The following is a 24,761-nucleotide window of genomic DNA, read 5'->3' as shown; positions in this document are numbered from 1 at the left end:
CTCCAGGGTGGCTCAGTGAGAAGTGGATTCTACCCAAACCTGGGACAGTGGTGCACACCTGCAGTCACACCACCAAGGAGGGTACAGTGGTGCACACCTGCAGTCACACCACCGAGGAGGGTACCGTGGTGCACACCTGTAGTCACACCACCGAGGAGGGTACAGTGGTGCACACCTGCAGTCACACCACCGAGGAGGGTACAGTGGTGCGCACCTCCAGTCACACCACCGAGGATGCCACCGAGGCAGGAGAATCATGAGTTCAAGGCTGGTTTAGGCTACATCATAAGACCTCTGTCAAAACACTAAATAAAATAAAAATAAAAAAGCTTAAGAGTCTGAAAATAGGGTTAGAGTGGGAAATGGAATTTACTCACTCAGATGCCTTTCTCCTGCAGAGCAAAGGACGACAGTACAAGGGCAAGTTTACTTTTTGCACACGCAGACTGGAGTCAGCACGTGGCATGACCCCAGGATCCCCAGGTAGGCCTCACAGGCTTGAAGAGCCAGCCCCTCTCATGAAAGCTGACAGTGCTATGTGAAGGGAGATGGAGGCTGGGACTTGCCGGGCAGGGGCATGTGTTGGGGAGCGTGGAACCACGGTGGGCCTTGGTCGCCTTTGAAGATGGTCACGTGGCCATCTACTATGATCTCTCTCTCTCTCTCTCTCCTTTTTTGTAAATGCATAAAATTGACCTTGATACAAAGTGAAACAGGAAAGATAAAGACTCTGTTACCCTTTCTCTCTTCTACTTTACTGCCCCTCTTGCCTCAGTCCCTTGGGGACCATTCCGGGGGGAGATGAAGCTTTTCTATACGAATTCCTTCTACAAGGCCATACATCCGAGCCCAGGTCAGAGACCCCGCCCCACCCTGTGCCAGAGTTAAGTTTCTTTCTTTCTTTGCTGTTTTCCTTTTCTGTTTCCCTTTTTTAGTAGCATTACTGCCTAACAGACCTTGGGTAATGCTCCTTTCCTTTTTATTCATGATTTGTTCCCCGAGAACCAGCTTCCTGTCTTTGGTGTTGAATATACAGTTCAGGGTCTGTTATTTGCGTGGGAATATTACCTACAAATGAATGCGGCGCCTGCCTCTTGGCATGCGTCCTAAGAAATGACCGGCGTCTGTGTGAATCCCTGAAGTGTTTTGATCAGGCATGCTGGTCCCTTCTGACGAGATCACAGTGACGTTATCAAGGGGCCAGAGTGAAAGCACTTGCTGAACATGGGGTGCCTTGTTGTGGGCCCCATGCCGTTGAGTGCATGCTCTGTGTTCTTCCCAGCCTGGAAAGCGTGGGGCCCTCAGGAACTTTTCAGCGGATGAATCTTTGCTACACCAAGCATCTGGTTTGACTAGTGATTTCCAAGAGCTTCCTAATGGGGGTCAGGTGCTTCCTGCTAGTGCACCCTTCTGTTGTATGAGGAAAGCTGTTCCTGGGAAAAAATTCCTTATGGTGAACATGAACACTCGAGAGGTCTGCCCTTACCTGCCAGGTGCTGCTGCTGTTTATAGGCCAGAGGTTTGTTTGGACTTAGTGGGGTTGGCACGCTTAGCAGTGTGACAGGGACATGGGTACCTTGCCGGGAAACCTCTGGCTGCTGGCACTGAGTGTTGGTCTGTGCCTTGGTTCTCAGTGGGATAAAGCTCTCTGTGTGTTCCGTTTTGCTAGAGACCTTAACAGTGTGAACTGCGATGAACTTGGGCCGCTGCCTCCAGGCTGGGAAGTCAGAAGTACAGTGTCGGGAAGAATCTATTTTGTAGATCACAATAATAGAACAACCCAGTTTACAGACCCACGGCTTCACCACATCATGACGTAAGACCTTAACTTCTCTGCTGGCCCCTTTACTTTATAACTGGATGCTTCCTTGCACCAATATTGGTGTTTGGGGGGGGGGGGGCAAGTGCTTAACAGTGGTGTCATGTGTGCAGAGGCTATAGGTCAATGTAGAGTTCTTCTTCTATCATTCTCCACCCTAATTTTTGAGCAGGGTGACCTGGAATTCACCGTTTTGGCTTGTAGCTGGCTAGCAAGTCCCAGGGATGTGCCTGGCTCCGCCCCCAGCACTAGAGTGATAGATGAGCACAGCTGGGTTTTTACCTGGGTGCTGGGGACCTGAACTCAGGTCCTCAGGCTTGCAAAGCAAGAGCTTGACTTGCTGAGCCATTCCCCCAGCCCCACAGTAATATGTTTATTAATGTGTCTTCTGCAGTGTTTGCTCAACAATGGGCCCAAGCAAAATAGGGTAGATATTTGATGGACCGTGAGATAATTTAAACCCTGAGATTCGCGTGGCAGTTGCTGAGGTGCATTGTTGGCACCCTTTTCCTACAAGCAGCCCAAGTGAAGGCCACTGAGGTGACGGCAGGAAGAGGTTCTCCAGCAAAACTTACAGGGCACAGTCTATAAGGGCCTGCTGTTGTTCGCCAGAGGCTTGTCCTGTGCCAGGCGTTCGTGCCTTGGAAATGGCTGTGATCTTTTGTGCCACCCACAGACACAGCTTCACACATAGCTCTACAGTATGGCTGGCATTAGTGGCAAAACTTGAATAAAACAAATGCCACGTTGTTTCTAGTGGCCCAAGTCCTGTCACTGACCTTCCTTCTTAGTTAACGGGGCTGGGAATCTTGACCAAAAGGAGGAGTAGGTGTCCCTGGCTGTCATAGGTTGTTTGCTCTTCACTTCCGGCCTGGCTTCCTGTGAGCTCCTGTAAGTCCTCTGCCAGTCCAGTCTCAGTTCATCCCTGCCAAGGCCCTGCCAGTAGCACACCAGTTGGTATCAATGACACACAGAGATGCATGGCACAAAGACAATTTCTGGTGTAATTTTCAGTAATAATGTAGCAGATTGTATTAGTCAGGGTTCTCTAGAGAAACAAAATTTAGAGAATATCATTTATTACAGTGAGTTACAGGCTTTGGCCCAGCTAGTCCAACAATGGCTGTCTACCAACAAAAGGTCCAAGAGTCCAGTAGATGTTCAGTCTACAAGGCTGGGTGTCTCAGCTGGTCTTCAGTATAGGCTGGAATCCCAAGAAGTAGGCCCTAATGCCAGTGAAGGAATGGATGTGTTACTGAGAGTAAGAGCAAGCAGGCAGAGAGAGAGAGCAAGCTTCCTTCTTCCACGCCCTTTATATGGGCTGCCAGCAGAAGGTATGGGCCAGATTAAAGGTGGATTTTCCCACCTCAAAGATCCAGATTAGAAATGGGTCTTCCAAAAACCAAAAAAAAAAACAAAAAAACTCACAGGTGTGCCCAGCCATTTGGGTTTTAGTTCATTCCAGGCATAGTCAAGCTGACAACCAGGAACAGCCATCGCACAGATAAATGACTGTTTGGAATGGGGGTGTCTCCTTTACTGTACCCCAGGCCTATGTTGCATGATGCCGGGTGTCAACAGCTGTCATTCATCTGAGCGGGCCTGTCCTTAGAAGAGCCTGCTGCCTCAGTGTGGGCTGGGGTCTCCTGAGTCAGTGCTGCACTCTGGCCTGCAGCTCTTTGGCCTGTCCATTGACACTGTTTCTCCTCAATGTAGCCACCAGTGCCAACTCAAGGAGCCCAGCCAGCCACTGCAGTTGCCCAGCGAGGGCTCCATGGAGGACGAGGAACTTCCTGCCCAGAGATATGAGAGAGATTTAGTCCAGAAGCTCAAAGTTCTCAGACACGAGCTCTCTCTTCAGCAGCCCCAAGCTGGTCATTGTCGAATAGAAGTTTCCAGAGAAGAAATATTTGAGGTAAAGAATTAAGTCTTGCTAAACCGTGTAGCTCCCTGGGGAAAAAGCAGGGAGGTCTGTGTTAAATTAGCTGTTTACAACATCTCGGTGGACTCTGCTTTCTGCTTCATATTTGAAGGATCAGTTTTACTGATTTGTTTCTGTTCAGCTTTTATCGTAGCTGGATGTGGTAGCACATGCTTTTTATCCCAGCACTAGGGAGGCAGAGGCAGGGGATCTCTCTGAGTCTGAGGCCAGCCTGGGCTACAGAGTAAGTTCCAGGACAGCCAGGGCTATACAGTGAAACCCTGTCTTTTTTTTTTTTTTTTTTTTTTTTTGGTTTTTCGAGACAGGGTTTCTCTGTGTAGCTTTGCGCCTTTTCCTGGAACTCACTTGGTCGCCCAGGCTGGCCTCGAACTCACCGAGATCCGCCTGGCTCTGCCTCCCGAGTGCTGGGATTAAAGGCGTGTGCCACCACTGCCCAGCTCAAAACCCTGTCTTGAAAGATTTTTTTCATTGTGGATATTCAGTATACAAGGTAGTTAGTTACATAAGGGTACTTTCATACCATTCCTATGCCTCCCAGCCCCTACCCTCCATTTTCTTACCCTCCCCTAAACATGTTCACAGATACATATATGATTTTATGTATCTATAAAATTTAAGAATCTTATATATGAGAGAAAACGTGATTTTTGTCTAAGACAGGCTTAATTTATTCACTATCATTATCTCTGGTTGCTCCCACTTTTCTGCAAACAACATAACTTTATTCTACAGATAAAAAATTTCTAGTGTCTATACATACTACGTATTCTTTATCCATTGCCGTTTTTGGACACCTAGGTTTGTTCCATAGCTTAGCTGTGGTGGATGAGCATTGATGACTTATTATGTAACCCTTAAAGTGCTCTGAAGTACATGCGTGTCACATTGTAGATGCAGCTGTAGTGTGTTGAAAAACCTCCAGACTGACTTCCATGGTGCCTGGACTAGCTTGCACTCCCACCAGCTGTGTGTGAGCATTCCCTCTGTCCACGTTCTCAACAGCAGTTTTTTTTCTTAATGTCTACCATTCTGATGGATGAATTGGACTCCCCATGTAGTTTTTTTGAGTTCTCCGTATAGTGTATGTATGAATCCTTTGAGATTAATATGGCTAGCAAAGATTTTTTCCCCCCGAGAGATCAATTTTACTGTTTAGTAAGATGCAGGGTTTGTAGGGACCAAGGCTCGCGCAGAGTGGAATTGCATTTCCACTATGACAGGTTTTAAGTGCTCAGTGGTTTCTGGGGGGAGAACACAGAGCTCTGCAGAATCTGGTCGCTCAGGGCTGGGATCCCAGCTGACCCTGAGCAGATGTAGATCATTTCTCAGCTGGGGTGTTCTCCTCATACCTACTCATTCCTTCCAGAGCGGGGGCACTTCTTTCTCAGAGTAACACGTGGCCATTGAGCCCCAGACTTGTCTCTGGGGACAGGAAGGAAAGTGGTTTCACCCCGTACCAGTTCCTGGCAGTCAAAATTACTACATGGTTAGGCCCTTTTCCACAAGATACATGGGTTAGGAGGTAAAACCTTAGCTTTGTTTGGGCTTCACTCTGCCCACCCCTGGAGACACTTGGCAGAAATTACCACCTGAGGCAGTTTTCCAGTTTGGGAGACTTGGTGAGAACCTATCTCAAAATGCAATAGTGAAAAAGGGCCGGGGTGTGGCTCAGTGGTAGAGCACCTGCCTAGAATCCCCCAGTGAGGGGCCGGGGTGTGGCTCAGTGGTAGAGCACCTGCCTAGAATCCCCCAGTGAGGGGCTGAGGTGTGGCTCAGTGGTAGAGCACCTGCCTAGAATCCCCCAGTGAGGGACTGGGGTGTGGCTCAGTGGTAGAGCCCCTGCCTAGAATCCCCCAGTGAGGGGCTGGGGTGTGGCTCAGTGGTAGAGCCCTGCCTAGAATCCCCCAGTGAGGGGCTGGGGTGTGACCCAGTGGGAGAACACCCGCTTAGAATCCCCCAGTGAGGGTCTGGGGTGTGGCTCAGTGGTAGAGCCCCTGCCTAGAATCCCCCAGTGAGGGGCTGAGGTGTGACTCAGTGGTAGAGCACCTGCCTAGAACTCCCCAGTGAGGGGCTGGGGTGTAGCTCAGTGGTGGACTTGTCTAGTATGTTGCAGCACCCTGGATTCCATTCCCAGTGCCCCCCCAATTTTTCTCTCTGAACCTGTGGCTTTGATGCATAGGAGTCCTATCGGCAGATCATGAAGATGCGGCCGAAAGACCTGAAGAAGCGCCTCATGGTTAAGTTCCGAGGGGAGGAAGGTCTGGACTACGGTGGAGTGGCACGGTGAGCTGCTCATTTATCCCCTCCCCACGTGAGTCTTAGGTCGTTGTAGCTGCATTTCAGGGAATTAATTTACCCTTCACTTGTCACGTGCCAGTGGAGTGTGCCCTGCCCCACTGTGCCCATGGGGCACTCAGGCTGCTCCTGCTGACTGGAGCTGCTGATGTCACCAGTTAGAAAATATATGAGTGTCACTTTGTTTACTTGGTATAGTCAGGATTACACTTTGAAGCACACTCCTTCTTCACCTCATGTGTCTGAACACAGAACGTCAAGGGCCGCTCCTGGACTTAACATGGAGGCAGTCTGGCTTTTCTCATTGCAGCATGAGGGTGGGACATACGTATAAATTGTGCTTTTATCGAGGGAATTTTACAAGATGCTAGCATTCTGGTTGGAAAAATTACAGTAAATTTAAAAAGAATAATGACAAGCCTCCCTTTCCTGCCTGGTCTTTTTCACGTTTGAGACAAGGGCTTCCTATCCTAACTCTTAATGTTTGTTCCAAGAGGCATCTGGTATCATTGAGGCAATTAGGTTCAGGCTGCTACCTCCTGATGTAGGGATCTGGCCATAGACACAGACTCTGGGCAGTAAAGGGAAAGCTTAACTTCTGCTCTGATATTGGGCTGCCTTCAGTTTTTCATTTCTGCTACTCGAGCGTCTCTGAAACACTTCTCTTTTTAAAGATTAATTCACTTTATGTGAGGTGGTTTTGTCTGCCTGCGTGTCTAAGCACCATGGCATGCAATACCCACAGAGGCCAGAAGAGGGCATCAGATTCCCCTGGGAGTGGAGTTACTGAGCTGCTGTGGGAGCTGGGCGTCAGACCCAGGTGCCCTGGAAGAGCAGTGAGTGCTCTTTAACCACTGAGCCGTCTCTCCAGCCCCTCCTCTCTTAAATTAAGAATACTATTTAGCCCTTTAGAATTTGTCTGTGAATTCTATATTTTCTCTTCCCTCCAAAATTCTCCTTCCTTCTCATTTCCCTATCCCAGAATTCAATACATAGCATAGACTGGTCTTGAACCTAAGGTAATCCTCCTGCCTCAGCCTGTTGAGTGCTGGAATTACAGGTGTGAACCACCACACCTGTCTTCTTTTTAAAACCAGGCTTGTCTTCCTTGTCCCTATAAACTTGAAAATCCCCGGGACAGCACTTTGCAGCCATCTCCTTAGAGATCTGTTCCTTTGTCCCTCTCAGCTGAAGCTGCATCTGCTTTGTGGTCCCGGCCACTTGTTGGCCTCTCCCTGTGGAACATTGTGGGACGGAATTTTTCTCCTGTCTGTGCCCCCAACAGTAGCTACACTTGATGGGAAACTGTTTAGTTCCTGGCCAGATCCCAGTGCTGGAATGACCCCGTGGATCCCTGCAGTGCACAGGAGTCTGTTCCTCATGGCGTCTCCTCTTGTCTGCCTTTTTTCCCATCTCTTTCCTTTCTTCTTTCTCTTTCTGCAGGGCTCCTTACCTTGGCTTCAGTGCTTAAAGGCAATGGGGTGCGTGTGTGGGTTTCTAAGTTACTGTGTACCACACTAGTTTATTATGGGGTGTGGGGGGGGGGTCTAAGTTACTGTATATCACACTAGTTTATTATGGGGTATGTGTGTGTGGTGTTTTCTAAGTTACTGTATACCACACTAGTTTATTATGGGGTGTGTGTGGGGGGTCTAAGTTACTGTATATCACACTAGTTTATTATGGGGTATGTGTGTGGTGTTTTCTAAGTTACTGTATACCACACTAGTTTATTATGGGGTGTGTGTGGGGGGTCTAAGTTACTGTATATCACACTAGTTTATTATGGGGTGTGTGTGTGTGGTGTTTTCTAAGTTACTGTATACCACACTAGTTTATTATGGGGTGTGTGTGGGGGGGTCTAAGTTACTGTATATTACACTAGTTTATTATGGGGTGTGTGTGGGGGTTCTAAGTTACTATATACCACACTGGTTTATTGAATTCCATTGTAATCAGTTATAAAATGAAGACCTAAGCAGATACATCTGATGTGTAATTAAGTCCTCTCACTGGAGCCTCCCAGCTCCCCCTGTGTGCTCTGTAGGACATGCAGTTGTTCAGTAGCCACCAGACCTGGGGACTCTGGTGACCTGGGTTCTGGGTGCAGCTGCACATCACAGCATCTGCTCGGCCCCTGCTCTCCTGTGCTCTTGACCAGATGAGGGAGGAGTGTTTAAAGAGTCGCACAAAGAGCAGGTCCAGTAGCCGAGACCAAGGAAGGCCCATGGTCCCCAGAGGATGTGTAACAGGAAGTCGGACTGGGAGAGCATTAATCTTCTGCCGTGTTGTCTGATGTGTCTGTATCTCTTGTGTATTTCCACCACTTCCTTGTACAGATGGCTTTGATCTGTGCTGCCTCTGCTAACCTGCCTCCTTTCTGTTTGAAGAGTAACAGACACCACAATAACATTTGAGGCTGCTGTCGCAGGGTCCATCCATTCGGGTATCGCAGGATTGACCCCATCCCACAGCAGCGTGCCTCACAGCCCCACCACAGCCTTGGTTCAGTTCCCAGTGGAAGTGGTTATTGTGTTTGGCTACTTTGGGTTTGGGATTTTTTTTTTTTTTTTTTAAGAGTAAAGTGATTCAAGCATTAAAGGAATTTAGAAAATAAGTTAACCAGTGTCTTCTCACCAGATTTCTAAAACTGTTAGCATTCGCTAATGTTTTTAGATTCATCTAGTTTTTTTTTACATTATACAAGTGATGAATAGGTTATGGAGATGGCTCAGTCTGTAAAGTGCTTGCCTTGAAAGCAGGAGGACCTGAGTTCAAGCCTTGGAACCCACACAAAAGCCCAGCACAGTGGCATGTGCCGGTTTAACCCTGGAGCTTGCGCAGTGGAGACAGGAGGCTCCCAAGGCCTCACTGGCCAGCCTACCTCAAAAAATAAGCTGGGGAGCAGTTGAGGAAGACATCTGAGGTCAGCCTCTGCCCTTCGCACGAACACATAAGCAGGTGCACATGAATAAAACGTAAAAAATGAAAATGGTCCATGTTTATGGCCTAAAGTAAGAATTCAGCAGGAAAATTAAAAAGGCAGAGTTCATAAAGTCTCTGCTTCCCTAGAGCCTGAACTGTTCACCTTCTATGAAACTCTTTGCTGTAGACTGCTTAGAACCTGGAACTGGAGAGATGGTTCAGCAGTTAAGAGCACTTCCTGTTCCTGCAGAGGACCTGACCTTGGTTCCCAGCATCCACATAGCACCTCACAGTTTCCTTTAACTTCAGCTCCAGGGGATCCGATGCCCTCTTCTGGCCTCCTTGGGCACTGCATGTATGCATGTAGCATACATTTACACACATCTTAAAAAAAAAAAAAAAGCCTGAAAACGATACTGTTAGCTGAAATGAAACTGATACATGTGAGCTGTGTTGTTTTGTTCCCAGGGAGTGGCTGTATTTGTTGTGCCATGAAATGCTGAATCCGTATTATGGACTCTTCCAGTATTCCACGGACAATATTTACACACTGCAAATCAACCCAGATTCTTCCGTCAACCCTGTGAGTGTTCCCAGTGACTCCAGCTGGAGTTTTTGAGGCAAATCTGGTTTCCCCCGGTACTTGGTGACTTAAGAGATGATGCTGAGGAGAGCTCAGGCAGAGGTGGGAGCACTGACTTGTAGGACCTGATTTCAACCAAGTTTAGATCAGGGGCCTGCTGTCTGTCAGGGGCTGGGCTGTGGCTCTCAGCTGTCACCCTTTGGGGACACTCTGGTTTGGTAATGATCATGTGTTTTTGGTTTTGATATCATCTTAAGAGTCAGGTTACCAAGTCCATGCTCTGATCAAAATTGGAAAAGTTCCATAATTAGCTCTTCAGGCCACCAGTGTGAGCATTCAACACGTGGCAGGTGTGAGAGACATGTCCATGGATGGGTCTAAGACCATGAGGACTTCTGTGGGACCACTCCCAGTGTCACCAGGCCACAGAGTTGGAATTGGGGACTAGCTCTACTAGAGAATTCAAGTATGAGTAAACCTGTGGTTGGGATGATGGTTCATCCACACCAGCATGAAGACCTGAGTCAGATTGCAGAACCCACAAAGGAAGCCAATTGTGGCCGGGAAGTGGTGGTGCACACCTTTAATCCCAGCACTTGGAGGCAGAGGCAGGTGGATCTGTGTGAGTTCGAGGCCAGTGTGGTCTACAGAGCAAGTTCCAGGACACCCAGGGCTATGTAAAGAGAACTACAAAACCAAACAACCCCTTAACCCCTCCCCACCCCCACCCCCCACCCGCCGCCGCCAAAGCTAGGTATGGTAGTGCATGCACCAGGCAGGTGGAGATGGGTGATCCCTGGCGCTCGCTGGCTGGCCCACCTGATCTGTAAGATCCAGGTTCGATAAAAGATCCTGGCTAAGCCGGGCGGTGGTGGCGCACGCCTTTAATCCCAGCACTCGGGAGGCAGAGCCAGGCGGATCTCTGTGAGTTCGAGGCCAGCCTGGGCTACCAAGTGAGTTCCAGGAAAAGGCGCAAAGCTACACAGAGAAACCCTGTCTCGAAAAACCAAAAAAAAAAAAAAAAAAAAAAAAAAAAAAAAAAAGATCCTGGCTCAAAAAACCAGTGGACAGCACCTGAGGGATGATGGGGACCTTGGGCTTTGGCGCACACATGTGTGTGCACCTGCATACACACACACACACACACACACACACACACACACACACACACACACGCACACACACGAGTAAACCTTCATCCGTCTCGGAAGTTAAGTTTGACAAGTTTTCTGAGGTGATTTTAATTTAGAGCTGGAAGTAGAAACATGAATCTTCTCTACTTAGAAACCAGAACCACTCCAGCTGGGGGAGAGAAGGCCTTCTCAATTGTGGGGAAGTCTCCACATCTTCATTCTGTACCAGGCTGAGTTCTCAGGGAGAGACAGTAGACCTCCACACACACAGTGTTAGTGCTAGGGTACGGTGGTGTACACCTGTCATCCCAGTACTCTGGAGGCTGAGGCAGGAGGATTGCCAGTACCAATCCCACCCAAGTTAGAAGTGAGTCTCAAAAAAAAAAAAAAAAAAGTGCCCTGTGAACCTGTGGCTAAATGGCAGCCTTATCTTGTCTGGCCACAGGTGGTTGACGGGGCAGCTGACAGAGTCCGTGCGTGCGGGAAGCCTGTGGCCATCCCAGCAGCTCGGCTTCCTAATGACTCGCTGTTCTCTGGTGCCCCCTACAGGACCATCTGTCTTACTTCCACTTTGTGGGCCGCATCATGGGTCTGGCTGTGTTCCATGGACACTACATCAATGGGGGCTTCACAGTTCCGTTCTACAAGCAGCTCCTGGGGAAACCCATCCAGCTGTCAGACCTGGAGTCAGTGGACCCAGAACTGCACAAGAGCTTGGTGTGGATTCTGTGAGTGTTACCATCCTGTCCCACAGCCCCAGAGCTCCTGACGGGATTGTTGTGTGTGCACATGCTTTTGGGGGAATAGGTATGAAACTAAATAGAGTAACAAAACTTAACTATAGCAATGACAAGCATTGGGTTGCAATTTCAAATTAACAAAACAGATGTAACAAAATTTCTTAACTGACATATTCTTAATGATGCTTAGCAGGTTTCTTTTCACAAGCTGGTTTGTTTTGTTATTTATTAAGGTTTGATTACAAATAGGTGTGTGTGTGTGTGTGTGTGTGTGAGAGAGAGAGAGAGAGAGAGAGAGAGAGAGAGAGAGAGAGAGAGAGAAAAGAGCACACAGCAAGCATCTCCAGTTTCTCAGGAGATCTGTAGAAGGCAAGAGGAAGTATCAAAACAAACTTAATATTTAGTTACCTTTGTTTCAGAGTTAACCAAAATGTTTTGCAGGGTGGTAGGAACAGGATGAAGTGTGGTTTGGTTGTTTCTGTGAAGACCCAGGCCTGACGGGCCAGGGAAGTTGCTTTGTGGAGTCTGGTCTGGGACGTCTTCCTTGGCTTTGCTTGCTCCACCATCAGGGCTGGGGGCGGGGCTTCCTGTGGGGACTCCTGTTCAGGTTGTCAAGAAGTAGGGCAGATAAAAAGACAGTCTGACATTTCAAGTGCTTTTTGTGGGAGCAGATGCCTTTGAAAGGAAGACTGCCCTGAGAAGGAGAAGCCTTATTTCCCTGGCTTGAGTCCTTTTGACTCTGCTGCCTCTTCACAAGCTGCCTCCTCCCAGACTCAGCTCCCAGAGCAATTAGGCCTCATGTCCCCTGGTGTCACAGGCTAAGAGTGGCCTCCCCACCCCCACGAATGAGAATCCTAAAGACAGGGACTGAGCTGTGTCTGCCAGCTGTCCGGCACAGCCCCCGGAACTCTCTGACATAGCCTTTGCCTGTGTCCACAGAGAGAATGACATCACACCAGTGCTGGACCATACCTTCTGCGTGGAGCACAATGCTTTTGGGCGGATCCTTCAGCATGAACTGAAACCCAATGGCAGAAATGTACCCGTCACTGAGGAGAACAAGAAGGAATATGTCCGGTAATATGCAGGGCTGGCTTGAGTGGTGGCCTGGAGTGAGCAGAAGGTGGTGTCAGGAGCGTCTGTAAGAAAGACTCCGTGTAACAGCTCAGCTCTGGATAGAGAGGTGGCAAGCTAGGGTCAGCAGTGGCTGCCAGCATGTCCAAGGAGTCCACTCCTCATTCCAATTCCAGCCTGAGGGATAGTTATGTGCACTGGCAGTTGAGAACTGTGCGTGTGTCACACTGTCACGCATGCCTTGCAAGACCCTCTTTGAAATCTTAGTTCTGGCAGGTCTCACTAAGCCCCCTTGCCTTTTTTGTAAAAAACCAGACTATCAGAACTGGTTCATTTGTAACTTGATAGACAGGCTGGGTGTAGCATGGTATGTGGTACAGACCTTTCATTCAGCATTTGGGAGGCTGACACAGGAGTAGTTCCAGGCCATTCTGGGCTCCATAGACCCTTTCTCCAGGGACTAGAGTAGGGAGGGGAGGATGGAAGAGCCGGGTGGGATGGGACAGACCTTAACCCCGACACTCAGAAGCTCTAAGTCAGCAGGAGTTGCAGGCCAGTGAGTTTAAGGCCAGCCTGGGCCACATGAAACCTTGTCTCAAAAAGAGAACAGAAGGGGCTGAGGTGATGACACGGTGGTCGGGAGCACCGGCTGCTCTTCTTCAGCGCCCACACGCTGGCTCACAGCTGTCTGTGACCAGTTTGAGGGGCTCCAACACTCTTCTGGCCTCCATGGGCACCAGGCACACAGACGATGCAGATGTGCAAGGAGAACATGCATACGCTTAGAATAATAGTAGTAATTCAAGAGAAGACCAGACAGGCGAACTGAGAGCGGCCAGGGAGGCAGGAGCGGGCTGGCATCCACTTGGCAGGTTCTCCATTCACCCCACATTTGATGTATTTTCACAGCTGCATCAGCCACGGGGGGACACAGTGCTTTCATGGCCTCTCCCCAGTCGCCTCCAGTGTCTGGCTTTCCTTTCAGGTTGTATGTGAACTGGAGGTTTATGAGAGGAATCGAAGCCCAGTTTCTAGCGCTTCAGAAAGGGTTTAATGAACTCATTCCCCAACACTTACTGAAGCCCTTTGATCAGAAGGAACTAGAGGTAAGTGCTGGGTATCCTGGGCCTCAGACAGTGAGACCACAGGCTTGGTGTTGGGACACGGAGGGCATCTCAGCTGTCTTGTCACACACTGGGTGCTGTCTGTGCCTTAGATTTTCAGGATCTCTAGCCTCTGCTTTGCACCAGGCCTCCACCAGCTCAGTTCTCTGCTTTCCATTCTGGCTGTTAATAGATTAAGAACATGTCATTGTCATGGACTTGGACAGTGACTCATTCATTCCTTGCAGTCTCTGCTGGTGCCAAGTGGCCTATGCCTTCCAGATTGTTCTCATAGGCATTTGCCCACTGTGAGACTGGGAGCTTTGGAGTTTAGAACAAGCTTTTAAACAAGTGGAGAGCATGCCGCATGTCCCCTCTCTCCCCACACGGCCTATTGAGTTCTTGCCCTGTCGGCCATTCCCAGTCACTCTTCCCTGGTTCAGAGCAAACTCACCCCTGAGGTTTGGGGGTATCAGCCCACTGGGAGCTGCTCCATTTGCAGCCCAGAGGAGGTTGATTGGCTTGGGAGTTATACTGTCAGTGCTTCTTGAGTAGGAGGAGTCTTGGGGGTTGTGGGGGGGCAGTGTCTTAGGCATTTTAGATTTAACATCCAGCCTGATGCCTTTCCCCAGCTGATAATAGGTGGGCTTGATAAGATAGACCTGAATGACTGGAAGTCGAACACACGCCTGAAGCATTGTGTGGCCGACAGCAACATCGTCAGGTGGTTCTGGCAGGCAGTGGAGACCTTCGATGAAGAGAGGAGGGCCAGACTTCTGCAGTTCGTGACGGGATCCACACGAGTTCCTCTCCAGGGTTTCAAGGCTCTGCAAGGTGACTGATGTGGAGTCAGGGCCATTCCCTGAGGGCTTTAACTGCTGTGTTCTGTCCTTGGCTGCAGAAGCAAGCTGTCCACTAGAGAATGATGGTGGCCCTCGGTGGCACTGTGGTGTCTGGCAGGTGGAGGGTCACACTGCAGTCCACTTTGGGCCTGTGGGTCCCAAGGTCTCTTTAAAAATCCAGGAGCAGCCGGGCGGTGGTGGCGCACACCTTTAATCCCAGCACTCGGGAGGCAGAGCCAGGCGGATCTCTGTGAGTTCGAGGCCAGCCTGGTCTCCAAAGCGAGTTCCAGGAAAGGCGCAAAGCTACACAGAGAAACCCTGTCTCGAAAAACCAAAAAAAAAAAAAAAAAAAAAAAAAAAAATCCAGGAGCAGCAGGGGCTAAACTCTGGTGTCCACAACCCAAGATGGATCCACCTAACACTGACCTCTGGGGCTTGGTGAAGAGTCAGAGGGAGGACACCTGAGTGTAAACATTCTAGGATTGCTACAAATGTGGAGTCTTCACTGGCCTTGAGAGACTGAGTCCACCTTAGTTCCGTAGTGAGGCAGGACTGCCGAGGCTCACAGGAATGGCAGGGTTCCTCCCCAGCAGCCCAGACTCGGAAGTGGTCTGCACTTTCTCTCAGCACCGGCTACTAGTGATCTGCTAAGCCTGGCCTTCTGCTCCTCCCGCACCGAGTGGACGGCCAGAGCAGGGCTCGCAGTCCTCACACTGTGATGAACTAAGGCATACTGAGGACATGGGATTTATTCTCTGCCCGCTAAGGAAAAAACAGTTGTTTGGTAGGGAGTTTTTGTGGAGGTTCAGATTTTTGTGACCCCACACCCTTCTTTCCTTATCTCCAACTTCTTCCCTACAGCAGGCCTGCTTACCAAATGGTCTCATTGAGAAAAACCCCTGCTGTCACAAGGGTCTTACTAATATTATCCAAGACCAGATGGGCTTGGGTGTGAGCCAGGGATAGGACAGAGTCCCCATCCGGTCCTGGAGTGACTGGTCCCATGGGAGAGAGGAATGAATGCCCCTTAGAGCAAGGCATTCAACTAGAGGCACACGGGGCAGGTGCTGAGTGGCTAGTACCCAACCCATTAGGCAACACTGCCCTTTCAGTAACTTGCCTCAGCACTGCCAGCCTTTGCCCTGCTGAGGAGTATGTAACGCACCTATCAGCACAACACGTACTCGTGGCCTCGCTGACTTCTGCAGCAAGTGGTCAGGAAAAGCCCTAAGCATCCAGGAAGACTGCAGTCGGGAAGGTCCAGTGGCTGGTGCTTCCTGTCAGCTAAAGTGTGGAGACAAACCGTCCTGCCTCAGCTACCCCCCAAAGAGGTTCCCAGCCATGATGTATATGTAGGGGCTCTAAGTACCTGGGGTTCAGGAATGAGTCACACTGCCACAGGGCTTCCTGGCCAGGCACCCCCAGGCTTTGTCTGTGAAGTTCATTAACTAGAATGTTGTCTTGTAAGGTTCTACAGGCGCGGCAGGGCCCCGACTCTTCACCATCCACCTGATAGACGCCAACACAGACAACTTACCCAAGGCTCATACCTGGTAAGCTTGGCCACTGTGGGGTCGTGCGTCCTTCATGCCGTCTTCAGCAGAGCCTCAGATCCCACCCTAGGCTCCAATGAGACGGGTACTTGAGTCAGCAGATCCCAGGGTGTCGTTGCTTTGTGATACAGAGCAGTTAAAGCTGTACTGAACACTGCCTGTGAGTGTGGCCTGCAGGCTCGTGGGTGCCCTGGGTGCCCTGTGTGTGTGTGCACACCCATCAGAAAGAGGCAGTCACTGTTAACTGAGTATGGCACACCTTCCTTCTCAAAACTTTATTGAAAATGTTCTCCACAGTGGATTGGTTACTTGGTAGTTTAAAGCTACTGTCTCAGAATCATTAGCTCTCCTTCAGGATACTAGTTTCCAAGGTTGTGGGGATGCTACATGATAGGACAGAAGGTTCACCTGTTGCCTAATGATGAAGTTTGGAGTGGATGATTTATGTCTATCCCGACTTTTGTTCACATCTGCAAGATGGGCTAACACATCCTAGGACACCAAGATTGCCTCAGCATGATCTGGCATGTGTTCCTTTAGAGTGAGTGTGTGTGGCTTCTGTCCTTCGGTAGCCTAGCATCTCAGATCTAGATGAAAAATCTGAAAGAAGAGTGCACCCTTTACCCAGTTTCTCACACCATTCCTGGCTCTCACTGTTTTCATCGGCCACTGCTTTCGTTTATTGGTTTTTAAAATTACTATGAGACAGTAGATGTGTCTCTTTCCACAAATACTTGAAATGAGTCTCCCCCAGAAATCTTGAGTGGGAAGGTTGGAGGGTCCATCTCATCTTCCCAGGATTTGGCATTCTTTGGCTTTTGAGACCCAGCATGCTCTAGTAGGGGATTGGTGACCAGATGGTCACCAGTGCACACCACAGGCCAGCCATTCCCAGTGTAGAGAATTCACACCCGGAGACAAAGCAATGAGCAGTAAGTGCCCAAGTTTCTATTTTGAGTTTGTAGAACTTGAGATTTTGCTGTAGGTTGACTGGAAGAAACAAACAAACAAACAAACAAAAACAAAAAACAAACTTGGGTTGAAACATGAAGCATGTGTGTGTTCAGAACTTAATAGGGCTCCTCCCAGCCACAGATGGGACACCACCTTCTGCCCCACGCCCCACTGTGCTGAAGACGAGTGACCCCAGCAGTGACTCTGGTCCTTTGTCTTTTCCAGCTTTAACCGGATTGACATCCCCCCCTATGAGTCCTATGAGAAGCTCTATGAGAAGCTGCTGACAGCAGTCGAGGAGACCTGTGGCTTTGCTGTGGAGTGAAGAGTGGCCAGTGGCAGCAGAGTCGCACTCACAACCACCAGACCCAAAGCATATGGCGTCTGCACGCCTCCCGCATGGCGGGCTGAGGCCTGAGATTCCAGAAACCCGAGGGAAAAAGCTCGTCTCCCTCCTCCTTTGGGGAGGGCAAGCCAGGGGACTTTAATAGGTGGCTCCCACCCATTTATCCCTCCTTTATTATAGTTCGCCCACCCTTCCATCACCCATCCAATAAAACGCAGCCAGGTTTCGCCCTCAGCCTCCTTGGCATAGTGGGCATGGTCAGGGCCAAGCTGGGCCCCTGAGGGTTTGCATGGTTTCTGTACCAGCTCTCCCTCTCAATGTAGCCTCAAGGCCCTTTTCAAGTTCAGCAGCTGCCGACAGCTTACTAAGCTCAAATTCCAGACATCCAGCTAGCAGCCTGTCCAGATAGCACGTGGATTTCTAAGCAGGAAATAACTGCACAGTGTATGCTTGCTGGAATTCCACCAAGGCAGGAAGCTTGAGGCAGAATGTCTTTCCCCTTTGAGAGGTAAAGGAATCGGAGTAGCCTTCACTGGAGGCCCAGGGATTTCTTTTCAGGGTATCTTGGCCGAAAAGATGGTTTTGCACAAGGGGGAAATCTTTAAAAGTCCCATCTGCTGTGTTCTCTACCCAGTTTGAAATTCTCACACGTCATGGAGCTAATCAAAGAATGACCAAAACCAGGCTCAGATCCCCCTGGGTCCAGCTCGACTCCCGTGCCGGGGACTGGAGGCTCCTGACTGTCTTGATGATATGCTAACGGACTTTCACATGGGGATTGCTAAGAGCTAAACTAACAGACCACTGTTGTCACCACAGCCACTGGATGGGACAGCAGGAGAGGCCGCTGACCTGGGGTCCCCTGATGCAGCTCCCCAGGGTTGGTGCTATGCACAAAGCAGGGTGTGATGGAGCCTGTGGTAACAGGGTGGGGGCTCTACCTCCCGACATGGCCCTCTTCCCCAGTGGCAATGGTGATGCTAACAGTTCTACTTAATTTGCTTGCTCAGTCTTCGTCTTCTGATGAGCAAGGCCAAAGCCAGCCTAACGCCATGTCTTTAACACCATTTCCAATTTGCACAAGTGTTCCGAAGCGGTGACTCTTTCAACAGAGGGGCTGGATTCAGGCAGCTGAACTCTGGTGGAAGGCAGAGCAGCAGCCGGTTGTCCATGTGTGGTTTTGTCATTTTTGTTTGTGGTGGGGGCAAGAACAGGGTAATTCATTAGCAAGACATTTCATTGGTACCGGGGTTCAGGTTCAGCCATGAGTTCAAGTTGTGTGTGGGATGATGAGGAAGGTCCTGTTGGGCCACTTGGCTTTTGTGTTCTTTTCATTGCTTACCCTCAGGCTAGGGGTGGGAAGTGTCTTCCCTCCTTTTCCTGCTGCTTCTGTCCAGCTTGCTCTGGAAGCAGTTCCCAAGTGACTGGGGGAGGCTGGATTCACAGGTCATACACACCCTACCCCAAGAGGTTTACCCAGCTCGGTGGCCACTGGTACTGCAGAGTGTGAGTCAGCCAAACTCTAGGGTTCGTGGTTTGGGGACAGAAAGGATGCTTGGTAGACCTCACTGCACAAAAGCGGAATCCGTCCCACCATCCAGGCCAGATTGGGGCCTTATCAGTCTCTCGATTTTCTGCCTTGCCCCAGTAGGGCTTCTGTATTTCATCTACCTTAATGCTTCCAAGGGTGTTCTACAACCCAGCTCCCTTGTGACTCGGAGTATTTAAAAGTGTGAGGAAGCCTGTGCCCTTAGTTGCAGCCAGTCCATGGGAACCAGCCAGACCCCGCAGAGTGACATTCTCTGGAGACTGGAAACCCTGCTTGTTGCTGTCGCACTGTGCCAGTCTGCAGCGATGAAGGAAACCAGGGTCCTGTGCTTTGGAGATGTGCGGCAGGAGTGTTGAGTTGGAGTGATGGGGGACAAGCCTTAGGAGTCCCGTGTCAGGTGTCCTTTGAGGAAGATCGAGGTTGGGCCCTTGGGCCGACTGTGGTAGTAGGCACATAGACCACCCACTAAGGCTTCTAAGTCTGTCTGCTTGCATTGCCTGTGGGTTCCCCCTTTGCGGTTCTGAGTGTCACAGCCTCCCCCAGGTGCATCTGTCTGCGTAGCACCGTCCTTTGTTGGTACCGCTGCATCTCCTTGTCTGTCTACCATGGTTAGGCCCTTCTGAAGCTCCTCAAAGGACACTGCAAGGCCGGCCCACGGCAGAGCTCCTGTTGCCCTGCTTTGGGTCTGGATGAAGCCCTTTCATGTAAGATCTCGATTGTCACCCCTCCTGGTGGCCTCAGATGATCCACCGTTGCCATGTCACCCAGATGCTTCAGGAGCCCCGCTCTCCAGGCTCCCCTCACCAGCGGCCAGCAGCCACACTCAGGGACGCAGCGAACACCACTCTGCTCCACAGTGCTTCAGAAGAAGTGCCAGGCTGCAGCGACGGGGTGGCAGTGGGTCACGATCTCTTGCTTTCTGTTAGGAGAGTCTGCCACAAGATGGGATGCTGACCCCTACACTGGCTTGGCCACACGGTCAAGTTCAGGATGGGTGGACCCTGGACTGACCTTCCGCAGAGAAAAGGCCCCACCCTACTGCAGCCAGGTGGGGCCACATGGCAGCCTTCTGAAACAGTGTGGATTTTTAAAATGTGTTTATAATGTATTCTAATTTATTTTGTAAGGTCCTGTTTGAAGTGCTGCTGCTACCCTAGTTGCTCTCCCAGTTTTTATTGCCCATTTCCTTGTGACAGTTGTACACTAATGTTCTGTTTTATGTCAGAATCGAAAGTATTTAAAGAAATGCTAGTTCTATTTAATGCAGTTGTGGAACCAGCTGGAAACACAAAACATTGACTGTAGAGCAGGCTGGACCCGGGAGGTCAGGTTCATTTTGTTACATATGCAATAAACTCACGACTTTACTTTTTTTTTTTTTTTGACGTCTGTGACTTTGATGTGGTAACAAGATTCTGATGTATGTAGTCTCACCCGCAGTTGGTCCAGGCTCTGAGGAAAAGAGGCAGAGTTAGGGTTTGGGGGAACAAATGGAAACAGCAGGGCTTCCACAGAAAGTACAGTTGAGTCTGTCCCGCCACCTCGGACTGGAGGTGGGACACTCTGCCTTCTCCGGTGCTCTGCCGGCCACAGCAGCTGGCGAGCCAATTCCCTGTACACTCTCTGCTTTTGGCTGAGTAAGGCTGCCCAGAATCAGAGTGCACAAACATCTGCGTCTACTAGAAAGCCCGGGTCAACGTGCGCCGGGTTAGCTTCTGAGGACCCTTCTACTGCAGATGCTTCTCATAAAACTAAGACAGTCCATCGTGGTAAACCTGTCCCAAGTCAAAGACACCATTTCGCTGCCTCTGCGGTGACGCTCCCCTCCTCAGTGCTCTGTAGTCAGAACTCTGCTCCTTTCCAGAAGAGTCTTGGGCTCTTCCGGCTCTGTAGAAGACACTGCAGACAGTGTGGTTTGTGCACAACAGATTTCCCTCCCGGACAGATCCGCATCTTTGGGAGGCCCCATACCCACATCGTCGTCCTCAGTGATGCTTCCTTGCTGTACTCACACAGCCCCTCCTGGGGCTCACCTGTCCACTGTCGCGAAGGTTGGAACTTCAGCACAGGAACTACAAGTGGAACACAAAAACCACAGCTTTCAAACACTTGCTTCATCAGAGCACCTCAAGGGACAGGGTGGCTGGCTGGTGTCACTTGCCATATCTACACCTCTTCTCCCCCACCTACCAGGGAATGCTGAGGGCAGTGTCTTTGGCCACAGAGGGGTCTTGGGCCTCCAGTTCACAGCTGGAGATGACTGGGTCACTGTCCCTGAAAAGCCAAGTGACTCGGGTTGACTGTAGAGGGGAGACAGCCCCGAGCTTTGATCAAACCTGGCTGCAGACCACATGCACAGGCTTTCTTGTTGACTCGGCCTCGTGCAGGGGCAGGGTAGGTGTCCTGGGGAAGCTGTGTACTTACATTGCCTGTCTGACGTCCTCCACCCAGAGTAGTTACATGGGGAAATTTTCACTTTTCATACCAGGCTGAGCCAGTTCCCCAGCCACTGGGGCCCCTAGTCCACCCTCAGTCCTCCGCTCTGGCACCTCCTCCCTGCCGTCCCACTTGGTGTTGGCAGGCACGGCGATTAGACCTTGCCCCATCCAAGCACCCAAGATGTGGCCCAAGATGCCACAATGACCCATAATGCCCTTCCCACTCCACCCCTCTTTCTACTTCCTGCAGCCTTGGTGGGCACTTCGGCTGCTACAGGAGGGGACAGGTTGGGTAATCTGACTCCGTCTGCCACCTCTAAATGGCCTGTCCTTTTGCCTGGCAGTGAAGCTGTTCTTACCTGCCTGCCCAGCTTGGTGCTAAACATCACTCTAGTCATGGGACCGAGTGTCAGGTGTTGACTGCACTGGGGAGTCCAGCATGCGCATGCCCAGGTCCAGGTCCCTCAGGGCTGTGGGAGATGGTGACTGAAATTACATTTTAGTCACTCATGAGATGTCAGCAAAGTATCTGTTCTGGAGAGAAGATACCACACCAGTCAGCTTTGTACAAAAAACAGTGGCACACGGGTCATCCCAGCATGAGGGAAGTGGAGACAGGATGATCAGGAATTCAAGGTCACCCTTAGCTTCATAGAGAGTTTCAGGCTAGCCTGAGCTACATACTATCTCAAGAAAGAAAGAAACCAAAATGTTGGGCCAAATGATATGGCTGTGGGTAAACATGCTTGGTTGCACAGCCTAATGACCTGAGTTCAGTCCTCCAATCCCTCAGCGAAAGGAAAGAAGTCCTCGGATGTGCACCATGGCACACACGTGTACACACACACACACACACACACACACACACACACACACACACATTTTTTTTAAGTAGCCCTGAAGCATTTACTACAGTGTCTAGTAAATAGTAAGTGTTGGCCTTTTAAGAGTGAGAAACCAGCCAGGCGGTGATGGCTTACACCTTTGATGCCAGCACTCAGGAGGCAGAGGCACGTGGATCTCTGAGTCTGAGGCCAGCCTGAGTTACACTGTGAACACTGAGTCAAAACAAAAAATACGGCTACCTTGGTCTGTACAGCAAAACCTCATCTGGAAAGCCAAAAGGGTGGTGCGTGAAGGAGCACATTGAGCTGTCGTGGGAGAAGCCCTAAGACACACCTGGTGTCGCCTAGAGTTCAATTCCTGACTTAGAACTCACTGGAAGGTACACTAACTGCAGAAGACATTCTAAAGGCTGCAGACCCGGACTCTGGCCGCAGGGAAGCAGCTGCACTCAGAAGTCAAAGGGGAGGAGACCCATGTGGACAAGCACACTGCACAGAAGGGAGCAGGCAGGGCCAAGCAGGACTGAGCAGCAGGTCCCGGCAGGCAATGGCGATGCCAGTCCTGCCGAGTCCCGGCTCAGCCATGCTGCAGTGAGAGCTGAACCACACTGGGATCAGCTGGAGCCCTGTGCAAGGGCCAGGGAAGGGCCGGGGGTCTTTGAAGAAGACATGGATGGCCATGGGAACTTGCCTAGGGGGCAGCAGCTATGTGAGGAAACAGAGGAGTCTCAGGTCTGTCTGGGGAAGGGACTTCTGAAGCTATCAGTATGATAGGCTAAAACCTAAGTAGGCTAAAACCAGTCTGAGTACGGTGACCCTGAGCTATGATTCCAGCACCTGAAACTTGCACATTGGATGAAAAGTCGGAGGACAGCCAGGGCTGCACAGTGAAGGCCAAGGCATCCTGAGCTACATAGCTAGACCCCATGTCAGCAGAAAGTAAATATATACCAAAGGGTCTGAAGAAAGGTGAAGTCACCAGTATCCTTCAAATGTGTTTTTAAAAGTTCCCAAACAGGCTGGAGAGATGGGCTCAGAGGATCAGTTCCCAGAACCCAATCAGGTGGCTCACAAGCACCTCTAACTCCATCTCCAGGGGATCTGATGCCCTCTCTGGCCTCTGTGGGCAGTAGCACACACATGGCAGCCAGGCAGGCAGACTGGCAGGTGTGTGCATGCATGCATGCATACATGTACACACAACTGCAAACAAATCATTTAACCACAATCAGAAAAAAACAATGATAGAAAATGAAGTTCCTGAAGAAATGATGTCACTATAAAGCACATGCCACACAAGTGTGAGGACCTGAGTTCGAATCCCTGGGACCCGTATAAAAGTTGGACACAACACATGTCTGTAAACAAGGTGCTCCTGCAGAGATGAGAGGTAGAGACTGGAGAATGCTGGGAAATGTGTGGGCCAGCTCACATGGCATCTGCAACAGCAAACAGGAGACTGTCTGGAACAAGGTGGAAGGTGAGTACCAATACCTGAGATTACCTGTGTGGCGGGGGGCAGGAGACCGAAGATGGAACCCAGGGCTTCATGCGTGCAGTAAAGCCTTCTACTACGTATTCAGCCCTAATAATTGCCCTTTTAAAAATATAATCTACTTACTTTATGGGTATGACTATTTTGCCTGCAAGTATGATGTGCCCTCAGAGGTCATAAGACATTAGATCTCCTGGAAATGGAGTTATAATAGTTGTGAGCCATTATGTGGGTACTGGGAACTAAACCTAGGCCTTCTGCAAGAACAACAAGTACTCTTAACCTCTTTATTATTTCCTTTTAAAAGTGTGTTGTTATTGTTATGAAAGGCCGCCAGGAGCGGAGCCGCGGGCGGCGCAGGCCGGGCCGCATCCCCGTCCCCGCGCCAGCCGCCCGCGCCCGCCATGCGCGCCCCGCAGCGGCCCGCGCGCCCGGGCCCCGCGTCGTAGCGTGGCGGGCGGAGACCGCAGGCTCCCAGCCCGGGCCCGCCGTGTCCTCGAGCCCGATCGGCGCCGCTGCCCGGCGCCAGCGCCCGGTGCCGCCGCCGGCGAGGGTGGTGCAGGCCGCGACCCGGGCACCCGGGACCCTGCGGGATGGCGCAGCCTGAGGACTGGGGGACCCTGTGGGGAGGTGCAGGCGCCATTTTGGGCAGGGCCTGAGAAGTGCGGGGAGGGTTCAGTTGGAGGACATGGGCACGGGGCAGGCGGGGTGTCTGCGGTCGGCCACCTGGCCCCAGAGCAGGGAACGGGAGGGTCAGAGAAGACAGTTTGTGCCCTGGATGAGGGCCGGGTCGGCGGGCGTGTCGAGCTCGGGGAAAAACCACGAACTGTCCTGAGTTTAAACCTGGCCTCATATGAATCGTCCAATCAGAACCCTGTAAACCATGGCCTCATATGAGTCGTCCAATCAGAACCCTGTAAACCATGGCCTCATATGAGTCGTCCAATCAGAACCCTGTAAAACATGCTTCTTGCTTCTGTACCCGCCCTTCTGCTGCCCGACCCTATCTTCAGCCTCTGGAGGGACTGTGTCGCCCCGGGTACCCGTGTTCCTGAATAAAGCCTCTTGCTGTTTGCATCTGACTTGTGGTCTCGGTGTGATCTCTGGGCGAGGGTCTCTCCAGAG

At 50.6% G+C, this 24,761-nt stretch overlaps 1 protein-coding gene across 4 annotated transcripts in view; it reads left to right on the top strand.

Annotated features, from left to right (window-relative positions):
* Smurf1 (SMAD specific E3 ubiquitin protein ligase 1) overlaps positions 1 to 20,230 on the top strand; it is a 99,910-nt gene extending 79,680 nt beyond the window's left edge. Inside the window, exons 8-19 of one of the 4 annotated variants that reach the window (XM_052754436.1) lie at positions 399 to 483; positions 776 to 853; positions 1,670 to 1,816; positions 3,536 to 3,734; positions 5,941 to 6,044; positions 9,450 to 9,564; positions 11,247 to 11,425; positions 12,377 to 12,514; positions 13,497 to 13,617; positions 14,247 to 14,448; positions 15,934 to 16,009; positions 17,189 to 20,230. In XM_052754436.1, coding sequence (XP_052610396.1) covers positions 399 to 483; positions 776 to 853; positions 1,670 to 1,816; positions 3,536 to 3,734; positions 5,941 to 6,044; positions 9,450 to 9,564; positions 11,247 to 11,425; positions 12,377 to 12,514; positions 13,497 to 13,617; positions 14,247 to 14,448; positions 15,934 to 16,009; positions 17,189 to 17,288 — 1,544 coding nt within the window. In that variant the 3' untranslated portion in view covers positions 17,289 to 20,230. Of the gene's footprint in view, positions 1 to 398; positions 484 to 775; positions 854 to 1,669; positions 1,817 to 3,535; positions 3,735 to 5,940; positions 6,045 to 9,449; positions 9,565 to 11,246; positions 11,426 to 12,376; positions 12,515 to 13,496; positions 13,618 to 14,246; positions 14,449 to 15,924; positions 16,010 to 17,188 lie in introns of all 4 variants that reach the window. The other 3 variants (XM_052754434.1, XM_052754438.1, XM_052754437.1) reach the window with 3 other exon arrangements.
* The last annotated feature ends 4,531 nt before the right edge of the window (positions 20,231 to 24,761 follow it).

This window comes from Peromyscus californicus, unplaced genomic scaffold (genome assembly GCF_007827085.1).
Source record: "Peromyscus californicus insignis strain IS unplaced genomic scaffold, ASM782708v3 Scaffold_2__1_contigs__length_46816999, whole genome shotgun sequence".
Taxonomy (NCBI): domain Eukaryota; kingdom Metazoa; phylum Chordata; class Mammalia; order Rodentia; family Cricetidae; genus Peromyscus; species Peromyscus californicus.
Note: the sequence above shows the minus strand (reverse complement) of the source record. Positions and strands in the feature narration are given on the sequence as shown.